We start from the raw sequence: 15,479 nt of genomic DNA on the forward strand, positions 1-15,479 counted from the left end.
GCTAAATAATATTCCATATGTTCCATTGTATGTGTATATAGAATTTGTTTATCCATTGACGGACATTTTGGCTGTTTGCACCTTTTGGCTGTTATCAGTAGTGATGCTGTAAACATGCATGTACATATACTTGTTTTGAATACCTGTTTTCAGTTCTTTTGGACATATACCTAGGAGTGGAAATTTCTGGGTCATGTGGTAATTCTCTGTTGAACTTTTTGAAGAGCTCCCAAACTTTCCAACACTTTTTGATTTTTAAGTTCAAGAAAATTGATTGAGGATATTGTCAATGGTCTGAAATTTTGTTTATATCAGTGCTTCTGAACTGGGATGATTTTGCCCTTCCAGGGGACATTTGGCTATGTCTGGAGACATTTTTGAAAATTTAAGTGTAGTTGATTTACAGTATTGTGTTAGTTTCAGGTATACAGCAAAGTGATTCAGTTTGTGAATATATATATACACACACATATGTATACATATATATTATATATATATATATATATATCTCCTGAATATATATATATTCTGGTTATTTTCCATTATAGGTTATTATAAGATATCAAACATTGTTTCCTGTGTTAAACAGCAAATCCTTTTATCTATTTAATGTATAGTAGTTTGTACTGTTCATCCCATACTCCTAATTTATCTCTCCCCCACTCTCTTTCCTCTTTGGTAACTATGTTTGTTTTCTATGCCTGTGAGTCATTTTGTATATAAATTCATTTGTATTATTTTTTAGATTCTACCTATAAGTGATGTCAAGTAACTTTTGTCTTTGACCTGCTTCCCTTATTGTGATAATCTCTAGGTCCACATATGTTACTACGAATGGCAATATTTCCTTCTTTTTATGGCTGAATAATATTCTCTTTTATACACGTACACACACACATACACACACATATATACCACATCTTCTTAAACCAGTTGTCTGTTGATAGGCACTTGGGTTGCTTTCATGTCTTGGCTATTGTTAATCGTGCTGCTCTGAACATTAGGTTGCATGTATCTTTTCAAATTAAGAGTTTTCATCTTTTCCAGATATGTGCCCAGGAGTGGGATTGCTGGATCATATGTAGCTTTTTTTTTTAGTTTTTTAAGAAACCTCCATACTGTTTTCCAAGGTGGCTGTACCAGTTCACATTCCCAGCAACAGTGTAGGAGGGTCTCCCTTCCTTTTTGGAGACATTTTTAATTATCACGACTTACTTAAATGGTAGGTCCTACTGGCATCTAGTGGGTAGAGGCCAGGGGTGCTGCTAAACATCATATACATCCTACAGTGCACAAGACGGGCCCCTACCACAGAAGATTATTTGGTTCTGAATGTCAGTAGTGCCAAAGAAAACCTGGCTTATATCAATTTTATTATCATCATTAGAGAGTAGAGTGCTGTTACTTGTTTGTTTACGTTCTCCTTGTGATTCTCTAATAATTGTGAAACTTTTTTTCCTCAATTAGTTCTCTTTTTGCCGTTATGGGAAGAAAATGAAAAATTCTAATTTCTCAACTGTGTTCAATGAAAGCTAAAAGAAAGACTACAAAGATGATGTCTTTAGTCTTTTATATCTTTTTGAAAGATGAAGTAATGCTTTGGGCAGCACAGTAAAACTGAATGATGATGCAATGGCTATAATATATTTCACTGTTGTATCATTTGGGATGATTCTTACCATCCTTCCATTTTCTTATTATTTTAGTCTTTTTTGGCATAGCTGGGAATAATTAAGACATGACAAAGTAATTCCTAGGATAATGAAATAACAAACTTTCAAGATACAGAAAAAGTAAACTATGATTCCATGATATATTATAGATTTGTAATAATGTGCAGTGAACCTATATGGTAATTGCACAATAGGATGAGTTATTCTATTTAAAAATATTTTGTTCTGTTTAAAAATGAACATGTTTTCTTTGTTCCTTGAAACTCCTCTAGAAAGAGTAAGTCATGAAATGTCAATCCACACATATAATTAGAACTGCTCAAAAAAGAAACTTTAGAAACAAAATTTGGATACAGGGTTAATCACTATGCTCTATTGCTCTCTGGAATGGTATTCATTCTTTACTCTCTGGAAGTGGTGATTAAAAATTGATTTTGATTTCTTTTTTTTTTTAGGAATTTTACTTCTTTTAAAGCTCTTGCATGTTTCCATCCTTAGTTCTCAAAATAATATTTTATTTACCTTTTTTTAGGAGAGAGAGGAAAAAAAAAGACTTGGGAAAAATTATACCTGCCAGTATTAGCAATCTCTTAAGAAGAAATTGGTCAAATTCAACAAATTGAAGTTAACACTACAAGAGTTATAGTTACTGACCAGGTGAGAATTAAGAATGTATTTTACCTATTCTTTCAGGATATGTTATAAAGATGTTAAGAAAATATATCATTTTTAACACACATCAGAAGCTCAAATTTAAGGACTCTTAAAAGTCATTTAGATAACTAGCATTTTTGTTTGCTTTTTTTTTTTTTTGCTATTTCTTGGGCTGCTCCTGTGGCATATGGAGGTTCCCACGCTAGGGGTCCAATCAGAGCTGTAGTCACCGGCCTACACCAGAGCCACAGCAAATGCGGGATCCGAGCTGCGTCTGCACCCTACACCACAGCTCACGGCAACGCTGGATCCTTAACCCACTGAGCAAGGGCAGGGACTGAACCCGCAACCTCATGGTTCCTAATTGGATTCATTAACTACTGCGCCACAACGGGAACTCCCATAAACTTTTTTTTAAGCAGTGTGATTTAGAATATTTATTGATGTATTTCATTTCCAAATGTTAGTATTTTTATTAAACCTGATTATCTTATCTTAAATATTTTAGTTTGTTAAGTAATTTTTTTCCTGTTTGCTGAGACATCTAATTTTGCTAAAAACACAAGTTTGACCTGCCAGATTTTCTTTCCCTCTGCTCCCCACATTGCTCATGTATATTCACAGCATCTGGAGACTGTGTAAAGTCATCAGAAACAACACAGAGGGAATAGGTAAACTGAACACAGCTGGGAATTGACTTTGGGCTGGAATATGTATAATATCTAAATTTTTTTTTCATTTAATCTTTACATTTGTAAGCTCGGACTGTTCCAAAAGCTTTTTTTTTTTTTTTTGAGAAGAGGACTTTTAAGGCATAGTAGCAATTTTTAATATATTGTAGAGAAATAAATGTCTTATGTATTTTAAAATACACAGGGTTTTGTTTTGTTTTCAGTCTGCAGCCTTTAAAAAGGGCTGTGTATTGAATGCTGTATTTGAGTTGAGGAATTTTAATGAGAATTTGATGGAGATTTTATTTTGTAAATGTTGCTATTAGGGTGAGTTAAGGTTGTAAAGTGGAAATTTTGTCTGGACTATCAGTTTTCTTTTTTGCCTTTTCATTTTTTAAAATGATTTTATCTGTGTCAGTTACACAAATTCGTGAAGTGAAACAAGCCAGACAGAAAAAGTAACTTTGTTTATATAAGATTCAAAAACAGCAGACATAGTTAAACGTTGGAATTCTGCTTTTGTAGGGTAGTAGAGACTGGGAAGGGGGCATTAGAGGTTCTCAGATACTGATAGTTTTTTTCTTTCATGTAGGTGGTGGTTGTGGTGTGTGTTCACTTTGCACAGATTCCATAGCTGTATCATTTCTACTTGTGGACCTAAAGTTTGCAACATTAACTAAATATGGACCTAAAGTCTGCAACATTAACGGTGTTAAATAGTCACAGGATTAAATTGTTAGCAGAATTCAACAAACATGATTAGGCAGTAATATAATGATCATAAGTATATTATTGTGTTTTTGTGTAGCATTCTAACTAGTAAAACAATATGGACAAATGACTAAACTGATCTGTTAGTATTTAATTTAGAATGTAATGTGTAATAATATTATTTTCTAAAGCAAACACTTAGGATGAAGAGGACTTTTAAGGCATAATAGCAATTTTTAAGTAGAAAAAAATGCTTCCTTGTCTTAAGTGTTTAGTTGTACTAATATTCATCTTTATAATTTGATTACTCCTTTTTGTGTGTTTGAGGCCATATTAATACCCTTCCTATTTTTTCCTTTTGATTTCATCTGAATTTTTCAAGCTTGTACGAATGTCTTCTATAGTTATTCCAGACATGAAAAACAAATTAGATCAATATTTCAGAATTAATCCTCTTTGTATTGATTAACTCTAAAATCATAATTAAGAACAACCGCTGATTTTCCTTAGTGACAAAGGGGGTATATCTTCACAGTATCTGAAATAACCCAGAATATGTGTGGGTTCTAGAACACTATCTTAATGCATTTAATGTTTACTTTATAATATTTATTTTAGTATAATAAGTTCTTTTTTAAAAAGCCTTTGATGGTAATTCAGAGATCTATAATCTGCTCACAATGTCTTTCACATGTACTTTTGATGATAACTGACAAGCTGTAAGTTAATTAGCACAGAACTTACTAATGAGGATGTTAAAATTTAATTTAAAAGTGAGGATTTTTATTTGTACACTCTGGACAAATTGAAGGAAATTCAATCATACATATGATAAGCATTTCAGGCACTTTTTCCTCATTCAGGTATTTTATTAGATAACAATAAGAAAATATAATTAACTTAATGATAGCAAAGTTTTGAAAGTATGCTAAGATTGCTTGTCTTTAAAACTGGGGATAACCCAAAACCAAAGCAGTAAAATAAGGTCTGTTAATTAGCATGGAAGACAGCTTCTTGAATTAATATGTGGTGTTAATTAACAGGAAGTCTGATGTTGTGTTGTAATTACCACCAATATTTTTGACATACTGAGTGACTGAAGGTGAATTATATAGATAGCAATTGAGTAAACACTTTTGTGCTTAGGAACATTTTCCTTTGTTTCTGTTTTCTAGAAAAAATGGACAGACTTCTTAGACTTGGAGGAGGTATGCCTGGACTGGGCCAGGTTAGTATATAGACTCTTAAGTATTTCTTTGTGTATAAACTACAAACCTTTCACTAGTTATCCAAAGAGAAAGAAATCACTCCCAAGAAAATCACCTCACAGATAACCTTATGGTAAGAAGCTTCCCTTATTGCTGATTGCTGTATTCCAGCGCTAAATAACTTGTGGAGAATATTTTCTATTAATCTTCATTTTCTCCTAGGAATAAGAATTATTTGTTTGCTTTGATTTAAACTTTTGGGATATATGAAATTACCAAACTTACCTTTTGGTTAAAAAAAAGACTCAAAATATCTTATTTCTGGGTTTACAATGTAGACTTTAAAAGTGACACATGAGAAAGTAAACATGGCACATTCTTGGCAAGATCCAGAAAACTAACCCATAGGATGTTTGTATGTACAATCTTAACACTGATAAATTCCTTCTAGTACTTGTGGTATATGGGATGAATTAGGAAGTAATACCTCTTTGTTCTTCAAATTGGTGTATATGGTTTCTTTTTATTTTTTTTTAAATGATTTTTTTCCATTATAGTTGGTTTACAGTGTCAAATTTGATGTATATGGTTTCTTTTACATTCTTATTAAAATTAAATGAGTTTTCAGTTATTTTAATACCATTTTTCTAGTTCCATACTGTTGGGCAAATGGCCTCCAGATAGATTTCTATCGCAGGGTATTCTGTCTGCTTTCAGCTAAAGACGAAATTTCTACCTCTTTTGAGTTCCATACTCAATTATCTTTCCAGTCTACCATTCACAAAAGAGTGTGACTATGTGAGACTTTTATGTAGTATATTGTTTTATGTACAACTTTTGGGAATATTTTTGTTTGTTTGTTTTTGCTTTTTAGGACCGCCCCCATGGCAGATGGAAGTTCCCAGGCTAGGGGTCCAATTGGAGCTGTAGATGCTGGCCTACATCATAGCCACAGCAATGCAGGATCCAAGCTGTGTCTGTGACCTATACCACAGCTGAAGGCAGCACTGGATCCTTAACCCATTGAGTAAAGCCAGGAATCGAACCCACATCCTCGTGGATACTAGTCAGATTCATTTCCACTGAGTCACAATGGGAACTCCTAGGAATATTTTTATAACCCTTTTAATTGCCAGCTTTGCCCTATTTCCATATCACTATCAATGACTTTGTCTTCCTTTATTCATAGTCGTCTAATATTTTGTGTAAGAAATAGTTTTGTTTGAGATTTCATGACATTTTCAGTGATTTGTAGGCGCTTTTATAAGAATTCTTTGATTAGGTCTACCATGGCTCATGACTAATAAACCTTTCCTTTTAGAAAGTTGGAATCATATGACTCTATATTGCATCCTTGCATAGACTTCAGTTATTTTTACTTTTGTTAGTTTTGAATATTTCTCATGTTCCATTACTGTAAGCATGTTTCTTCATGATTCTACATTTTTATAAGATCTATGTAATACATTCTCTTAAGAGGCCTAAGCCTCTCTAAACTTGACCTTTTTAAGGCTGCTTCCATATTTTTGTAAACATTCTAGATCACTCCCAGAATTTCCCTCATTTATTATGAAATTAGCAATAGCAATGTTTAAGCATATAAAAGTGTCAAAAGTAATGGAGGTGATATGTAGATACTGCATATTTAACCTGAATATTATAGGTAAAGATGTTCCCTTAGTGGAATTCTTAAGGGAAGTTGTGTCGAATTTAAATACCAAAATAACCTCCTTAAGTATTAGATGCAATAAATTACATATGCATGCTTGGAAATCATTGGACGTAAAGTAATGGTTTGATTGACTGCACAGTGAGTTATATCATATCTCAATGACCACTGCAAACCTTTGCATTTAATGGAAAACTAAGTGTTGGTTCAGTAACCTGTTCTTGGATTCTGATAATTTAATCAGCTAATGTGTCCTTAGTTTGCATTCTTATTTGTACTTAAAAACATTGTGTGTTTCATCTTTCCGATTAGATTACAAACTTTCAAGAGATTAATTTAGGGGATTCTGTGATACCTCCTTTATCATTTAGTAGGTGCTCAGTAATTACATTTTTTTCTTAAAATTTCATTTTATTTTTGTTCTGGACTAATTCGTCAAACATATACAATGTTACTTCTATAATACGAAATGTTAAATGCACGAATTCTTAATAAACAGGAAGAAAATGTGTCTTTTTTATAAGTTAAATGTCTTTGAATTGAAGTAAATGTCTTTGAATTGGTAATAGCTACTCTTTCCACTAAATTCATACAGCTAGTAAAAATAGAAAAGGGGACATTAGTTGTTTATCCCTCCAAAAATCAGTGAGAAATGTTTCTTTCTTACTGTTTAATGGAAAAGACAGAATTTCCTCATAAATAGGAGCAGATATCTTGCTCTTAAGTTGTTAAGTTTGCAGATGGCCCTTTTAAAACATGGAAATAGTAGTACAAAGGATTTTCCATCCATTCTAACACTCTTTACTTTCTTTGACTAGAAATAACTAATCCTACTTATTCTCCAATCGATCCTGTCCTCTCTTGAAACCTTATTCATCCACTGACCCCTTTCTCTACCTACAAAGATGTTTAAGTGTCCTATATCCAAAAAGCAAAAAAACAACACTGCATCCTGCCATTAAAGCTTTTCTTCCATTTATTTCCAGAAATGAAATAATAGCTTATACTCACATATTCTACTTCCATAGCTCCATTGACATTTATGAGGTTATGTTGTGGCCTTCTACTCCTTTACTTTACTGGAATTGCTCAACTTGCCAAGTCTGCTGGCCAACTTTTAGTTCTCATTTTACTAAACTTGAATATATCACACTGTTCACAATGTCTTTCTTAAATCTTTCACTTCCATTACCTCTGTCCTGGTACTGTTCCATAGTTCATTATGGTATGCACATCAGTAAAATAACTTAAAATTTTATTTTTTTAATATTACATTTTTAAATGCTAATACTTGAATAGTAGTAGGCTAAAATCATTAAATCTGTCCGCACTTCCCTACTTCAATATAACTTATCAGTAGTGAAGCAGAAACAGATGCTTTATTTGAACTATTTAAAAAACTTTGTAAACTAGCAGCTTTTACTTCAGATTTTTAAAATTTACTTTGCTAAAGGGCTTATTAACTTGAAATTACTGAAAAATGTGAGATGATTGTATTAAAAGCGTTTACTACTATAGTTTGACTACTTAAATAAGACAGTCCCAACTTAGGTCTTGTTGATTAAACTATTTCCAAAAGCAGTCAAGACTAGACATAAGAGATGCACATAGCCAAAGCATAGTCTCTAGTCTCTAAAAGTTGTAGCTTAAGTCTCTAGGTCTATTTTGGTTTTAGAAAGAGTCAAGGTAAGCTTAAAAGTAAATGAAACTTGGAGTTCTCTGTGGCTCAGTGGGTTAAGGATCTGGCATTGTCACTGCTGTGGCTCAGGTCGCTGCTGTCATTCAGGTTTGATCCCTGGTCCTGGAATTTCTGCATGCTGCAGGTGTGGCCAAAAAAAAAAAAACTTAAATGAAGCTTAAGTAAAATGTCAGTGGTGTTTATTATCTTGTCTTGTATTTGAATTTCTTAGGCCAATATTTTGCATTTCTATGTGTTGGCCGTTATGCTCTAGGGAATACCAAGGTAAAAAAGAAAATTATTGCTTAACTTAGGGGCCTTAACATTCTAGTAAACACACAGCAATTATGTTTTAAGTGCCTGGCACATATTAACTGCTTTGAATGAGTGAATACTAGTGCTTATTATAAATAATATGATTTGTAAGTATAGTGGATGTGAGTTTTCATTTTTTCCACAACAAAGGAAAGTGAGACTGAATTGAGGAAACGATGCTGGAGCTAAATTTTGGAATATAGCCAAGACACATTTGGAAAGGCCAAAGAATAAGTGCTATGAGAGTAAATAACTGGGAAAGAAGCTGGTAAAGAAGTTTGGAGTAGATTATAAAAGGTGTTGAATGCCATTCTTAGTGACTTTTACTTTTTTTCCCTCATATGTGTTGTACTTTCATGAAGGTCTGTCCACGTCATCCCTTCTCCCCGCCATAGATCTGTGAGATAATTCAGTCAGTGTTTTTGTGAAGTAATTTTAGTGGTAGTTTGGAGATTAGGTAGGAGGAAGGTGTTTGAAGGCAAAGTTATCAATTATGTGAAATATTTCTGATTTTAACCTTCTGAGCATATAGTAGGATTATACTTTTCCATCATTTTTGAAGTTAACCTGCTCATGATTTTGCTTTGGTCAATGGAATGTGAGTTGGAAATTAACAGGTCTTTTGTGTGGAAATGTTAAGTATCAGTGTGTGATTTGCCTGCCCTGGTAATCAAGGAAGCATAGAAATGGCATCTCTCTTAACTGGGTGCCTGAAAGAGAGTGACATATAACCTGCAAGTCAGAAATCCTGTGATTTTTGTATGAAGTTTTGTAATTATTTTTGGTCTCTGGTTTTTAAGAGACATGATATATGTCAAACTAAGCACAAACTAAAAACATACTTGTTGCCCTAAGTTCTCAGTTTGTATCTTTCTAACGCAGACCTTAATAATTTCCAGATGTAGAAATAAGGGAAAGTACCTTTGGTGAGTGAATCAGAGAAGGCTTTAGTGGTGAGATGTAAGATACATCTTGAAGGATTATTTCAGGTAGCTAGACTTAAAAAATAAATAAATAAAAAAAACTTGATGAATTGGATATGATCAGTTTCATTTGTTGTAATTCCTAAATTCACATAGTATATGGATTTTGTTTATGTAGTAACTATTTTTTTGATTTCTGTTATGAGTCTTGGAGAAGAATGTTCTTTCAGTTATTTTTCAGGTTTCGGTCTTATGTTTTATAGAAAGGATTAATTTAACATAGTAATGGGGAAAAATGACTGGAATAAATGAAGAAATAATACCATTTTTATGCATGATGAATCTCAATATCATATGCCAATTCTTTCCAATTAATCATAAATTCAGTGCAGTTCCAATAAAAATACCAACCAGCATTTTCACAGAATTAGAAAACTGATTCTAAAATTCATATTGGAGAAAAAAATCCAAGAATAGCAAAGAAATTCTTAGAAAGGAAAAAGAAACTTTCTTTGCTCTACCAAATATCAAAATACATTTTAATACTGTATGACTCAATGTCACATTGGTATCGAGAGAGTCAGATAGATCAGTATAATCAAATAGAATTCCTAGACATAGGCTCATGCATATTTTTGGAACTGATTTATAATAGAGATGAAATTAAAAATTAATGGGAAAGGAGAGGCCTGTTCATTAAATGATTCTGAAGCAAATGGCTTTCTATATGGGGGAAACCAATATTAGATTGCTACCTTATCCTGTAAACAACAATGTATACCAGATGGATTGAAGACCTAACTGTGAAAATTAAACTTTATAATTTTGGAAGACACACCTATCAGGATGGCTGTTATACCAAAAAAAAAAAAAAAACATAGGCAATAACAGCTAATGATGAGGATGTAGAGAAACCTGGATACGTATCTGATAGGGATGTAAAATGTGTGACCTCTGTAGAAAATGATATAGTGGCCCCTTAAAAATTACCATGTGATCCAGCAGTTCCATATCTGGGTATATATACCAAAGGATTGAAAGTAGGAACTCAAGTAGATATTTATGCATCATTTTCATGGCAGCATTATTTGAGATAGTCAAAAGGTAGGAGCAACTTATATTTATTGGTGGATGAATGGATAAACAAAATGTGGTGTGTTAATACTATGGAATATTATTTAGCCTTAGGAAATTCTGACGCATGCTACAATATGGATAAATCTTTTTTTTTTTTTTACTCAATGAATTTATTACATTTATAGTTGTACAATGATCATCACAATCTAATTTTATAGGATTTCCATCCCACACCCCCAGCTCATCCCCCCCATCCCCCAAACTGTCTCCTTTGGAAACCATAAGTTTTTCAAAGTCTGTGAGTCAGTATCTGTTCTGCAAAGAAGTTCATTGTGTCCTTTTTTCAGATTCTGCATGTCAGTGATAGCATTTGATGTTTGTGTCTAATGTCTGACTGATTTCACTTAGCATGATAATTTCTAGGTCCAACAACATGGATAAATCTTGAAGACATTATGCTAAGTGAAATGAGGAATCATAAAATTCCACTTAAATGAATTACTAAAGTAGTTCATAGAGTAAGATTCATAGAGACAAAAAGTAGAATGGTGGTTGCCAAGAATTGGGTGTTGTAATGGAATGGGGAGTTAGTGTTTAATGGTATAAGTTTCAGTTTGGGAAGATGAAAGTTCTGAAGATACATAGTGGTGATGATTGTATGACAGTGTGAATATACTTAATGCTATAGAACTGTGCTTTTTTGTTTTTGTTTTTGTTTTTGAGGATCTCACCTGAGGCATGTGGAAGTTCCCAGGCCAGGGGTTGAATTGGAGCTACAGCTGCCAGCCTACACCACAGCAATGTGGGATCTGAGCTGTGTCTTCGACCTACACCACAGCTCAGGGCAATGCTGGATCCTTAACCCACTGAGTGAGGCCAGGGATCGAACCTGCATTCTCATGGATACTAGTTGGATTTGTTTTCACTGCATCACAATGGGAACTCCCAGAACTGTGCATTTAAACTGTGCGTTTAAAAATGGTTAAAATTGGAGTTCTTGTAGCTCAACGGGATCAGCAGTGTCTCTGGAGTGCAGAGATGTGGGTTGGATCCCCAGCCTGGCACAGTGGGTTAAGGATCCAGCATTACTGCTGCTGCAGTGTAGGTTGCACCTGCGGGTTGGAGCTGATCAACCATATGCTGTGGATGACCAAAAAAGAAAAAGTTAAAATGGTAAAATTTATATTATGTATATTTTACCACAATAAAGAATTCAACTACCGTATCTTTAAAATGAGAGTAGGAGTTCCCGTCGTGGCGCAGTGGTTAACGAATCCAACTAGGAACCATGAGGTTGCAGGTTCCATCCCTGGCCTTGCTCAGTGGGTTAAGGATCGGGCGTTGCCATGAGCTGTGGTGTAGATTGCAGATGCGGCTCGGATCTCGCGTTGCTGTTGCTGTGGCTCTGGCGTAGGCCAGCGGCTATGCCCCCAATTCAACCCCTAGCATGGGAACCTCCATATGCCGCGGGAGTGGCCCAAGAAATGGCAAAAAGACAAAAACAAAACAAAACAAAAAGTAAAAAAAATAAAACGAGAGTAATAATATTAACTTCAGATGGTTCTTATAAGGATTAAAAAAGTTAACACCTGACCATGTCAGATACACAGTAGATAGCTCCAACTTTTTTTTTTCCCTTTTTTGGCCGCACCTGTGACATTTGGATGTTCCTGGGCCAGGGATGGAATTTGAGTCACAGCTGTGACCTATTCTGCAGCTGCAGCAACACCAGATTGCTAACATCCTTGCCAAGCCACAGATCAAAAAAACCCGCTGTGCCACAGAGGGAACCTCCCCTTTTTTTTTCCTTTTTGCTTTTTAGGGCTACAGGTGTGGCATATGGAAGTTCCCACACTAGGGGTTGAATCGGAGCTGCAGCTGCTGGTTTACATCATAGCCACAGCAACACAAGGTCCAAGCTGCATCTGTGACCTACACCATAGCTCATGGCAGTGCTCTATCCTTAACCCACAGAGCAAGATCAGGGATTGAACTGGCATCCTCATGGATGCTAGTTGGGTTTGTTACTACTGAGCCATGACGGGAACTCCCCCCCCCTCCACGCCGCCCAGTTTTTTTGGAGAAAAATTTAAACTTTGTGACCTCAAAATAGGAAGACATAACTCAAAAGAAAAGATTGGTAATTTGACTTCCACGATTGTTACCAACTCATGTCCCAAAAAAGAGGATAGAAACAAATTTTTAAGTTTGTTTTTAAGACAAGCAGTAGAGTGAGAGGAGATATTTGCAGCACATTTATTCACAACACATTTAGCAGAACCATATATCAGTAAGACAAAAAAGACCTGATAGAAAAAAGATCATGGAAGTGACTATCTGTAGATCAAGAATTGCCACCAAGCATATGAAAAGATACTCAACCTCACTGTATATCAGGGAAGTGAAAATTATATATTACATTGGTTTTTTAAACAAAGTTTGCCATATTAAGTATTAATGAAGATTTAGGGAAGTAAAAATTATCGTGTAAGCTTTTTTCCTTAGAGTTGGTGTGGGTGTGGCAGTTTGATTATTGAAAAATTGCGAAGTCTCTATGTTCCAAAATGTGTTATGATGGAATATCATGCAGCAGTTAAAATTAACTAGATTCAATATCTCAATATGCATAGTAGACCTTACAAACATATTAAGAGCAAATTTCAGGTTGTAGATACATACATATAATATGAAAGCATTGATGCTAATTTTAAAAACATAGGATAAGAATTTTTTAAGGGTATATAATTTGACTAAAAGTATTACAAGTTCTGTAGCAGTACTGTCCAATAGAACTTTCTGAAGGAAATATTCTAGATCTGTGCTAATACAATAGCTACTAACATGGGGCTGTTAAGCCTTTGAAGCGTGACTGAAGCAACTGAAGAACTGAATTTTAAATTTTATTTGATTTTAATCTTATAGCCACATGTAGATATTGAGTTCACGAGATAGGCCTAATGTGACTACAGAGCTGAATTAATTTTATTTAAAATTAAATAGTCACATGTAGCTAGAGGCTACTGTATTATATGACAGGCTGCATAACCCACACCAACTTAATGAAAAGGGAGGGAGACAAAAGGAACTTCCACTTTATATACATTGTTCTATTTTTAAAATGAACAAATTCACCACCAGATCTTCTGGGCAGAGTTTCTGTGCCTGCCCGCTTGCAGCTCTCACAAGCGTCCTATCTTAATAAATCTATTTCTTGACGAAAAAAAAAATTAAAGTAAAAAAATAAAATAAATTCAGAAAATAAAGCAAAAGAACAAGTCAACGAATGACATATTACATTTTGCCTTGGTAAAACTTTTTTTAAAAGCCACCAAATAAAGCAATCAGAAATTTGTTTTATTTTTCAGTACTTTCTTTCATGCCTTAGGCATTTTGTATTCTCCCCTAGTTTTGGAGTTGTAGAGGATAACATTATAGAGGTTGCCAGAGACTGGATCATGTGGGGCCTTGTAGAAAATTCTCTTCCAAGTGAGTTGGGAAGTTGTTAGAGATTTTTGAGCAAAGGAGAACTTGCTATTCAGACTCCCATTTTTAAAGAACCTGGTGATGTAACTTAAGGCAAGAGTGGAAGGAGAGATAAACTAATGCAATATTCTTTTAAGATAAATTACAGATTGTGATGTTTTGTTTTTATTGTGGTGTATGTATCTACTAGAGAGATTCTGGTGTGGCTTCAGCCAACATATATTAATGTGTACAATTAATCTTATACCTGTCACATTGAAATAAAACCTTTATTTATAGCTGGTACAGTAGCATGAAAACGAGCAGGTGTTTACAAAAGGCTTTTTTTTGAGTTCTGTTTGTGTTCCTTAAGCTCTTTAACCTGTCTGTATTGACAGTTTTTACATACCGATGGATGCTTCTGGTTTCCTTTTCCCGCCTTTGATTATCTTTGAGTATCTATCCTGGTGTGAGCCTCTGAACATTTACAAAGAGCCTTTCTAAACATTGGTAGATTAATTTGGCCATTTTTGTTCCTATTAGGAAGTAGGGAATGGTCAAGAAATTTTAATTGTTTTATTTCTTTGTTTAACTACAAATAGTGATTTTGCTTTTGAAACAAAGCAAAAATACAAAATGCTTTTAATTTTTTTCCATTGGCTGCTCTTGTCATGTAATAATTTTATTATTTATTATAATATTATAATAAATTATTCTATTTCATGTACTGGAGCTGATGTTTCTACTATAGAAAATTAAGAAAGAGGTCAGGTCAAAAGCAAGCTAATTAGAGCATACAGTGTAATTCTTTTGAATAGATATTAAACCCCATGAAAAATGTGGTGCTCCTGAGAAGTCTCAAATCTCTTCTTGGGAGTTCTCAAGTAAAAGGAAACATTACTGGCGGATGCATTATAGTTAATCTGTGTCATTTTGTTTGAACATCCTAGTTGTGACTGGTCTTTCAGGGGAAAGGTCTTTGACACTTGTGAATGTTAAATTTCTATTTTGATGTGAAATTACCATAACTGACTTTGCTTGAATTCTTTAGAACATAAGGGGAGCAGTGACATGTTTTCAGTTACAGTGAAATTATCTCCCTAAATTAATCACATGCTGATGAAACTGAAAGTTATGAGGAAAAATGAAATGTTAAGATTTTAAAGTCAAGGATATGATGGATCCTGGACAGTTGCTACTGCTTTGGTAGATAGGGTATATGGGATAAGAAACAAGAAAAGATACTTCTGTTTAATCTAGGAAATTAAGATATTACAGTATAATTTTAGTATTCCAAATGTTTCGGATGTGCTGATCATAAAAATTCAATGTATAGCTTTTCCTTCCCTAACCTCAACATTGTTTTACAGTTTTGATTTACTGGTAACCTTGCTTATTTGGTACACTAATCTTTGGGTTTCTTATTTTTTGACTTGTA

The 15,479-nt window shown here is 34.0% G+C and overlaps 1 protein-coding gene across 2 annotated transcripts in view; it reads left to right on the forward strand.

The window, feature by feature from the left end:
* PSMD14 (proteasome 26S subunit, non-ATPase 14) overlaps positions 1–15,479 on the forward strand; it is a 101,506-nt gene that overhangs the window by 4,776 nt on the left and 81,251 nt on the right. The window contains exons 2-3 of one of the 2 annotated variants that reach the window (XM_003359536.5): positions 2,206–2,330; positions 4,885–4,937. In XM_003359536.5, coding sequence (XP_003359584.2) covers positions 4,890–4,937 — 48 coding nt within the window. In that variant the 5' untranslated portion in view covers positions 2,206–2,330; positions 4,885–4,889. The remainder of the gene's footprint in view (positions 1–2,205; positions 2,331–4,884; positions 4,938–15,479) is intronic. The other variant, XM_013984188.2, reaches the window with a different exon arrangement.

The sequence above is a fragment of the Sus scrofa genome, chromosome 15, assembly GCF_000003025.6.
Source record: "Sus scrofa isolate TJ Tabasco breed Duroc chromosome 15, Sscrofa11.1, whole genome shotgun sequence".
Classification (NCBI taxonomy): Eukaryota; Metazoa; Chordata; class Mammalia; order Artiodactyla; family Suidae; genus Sus; species Sus scrofa.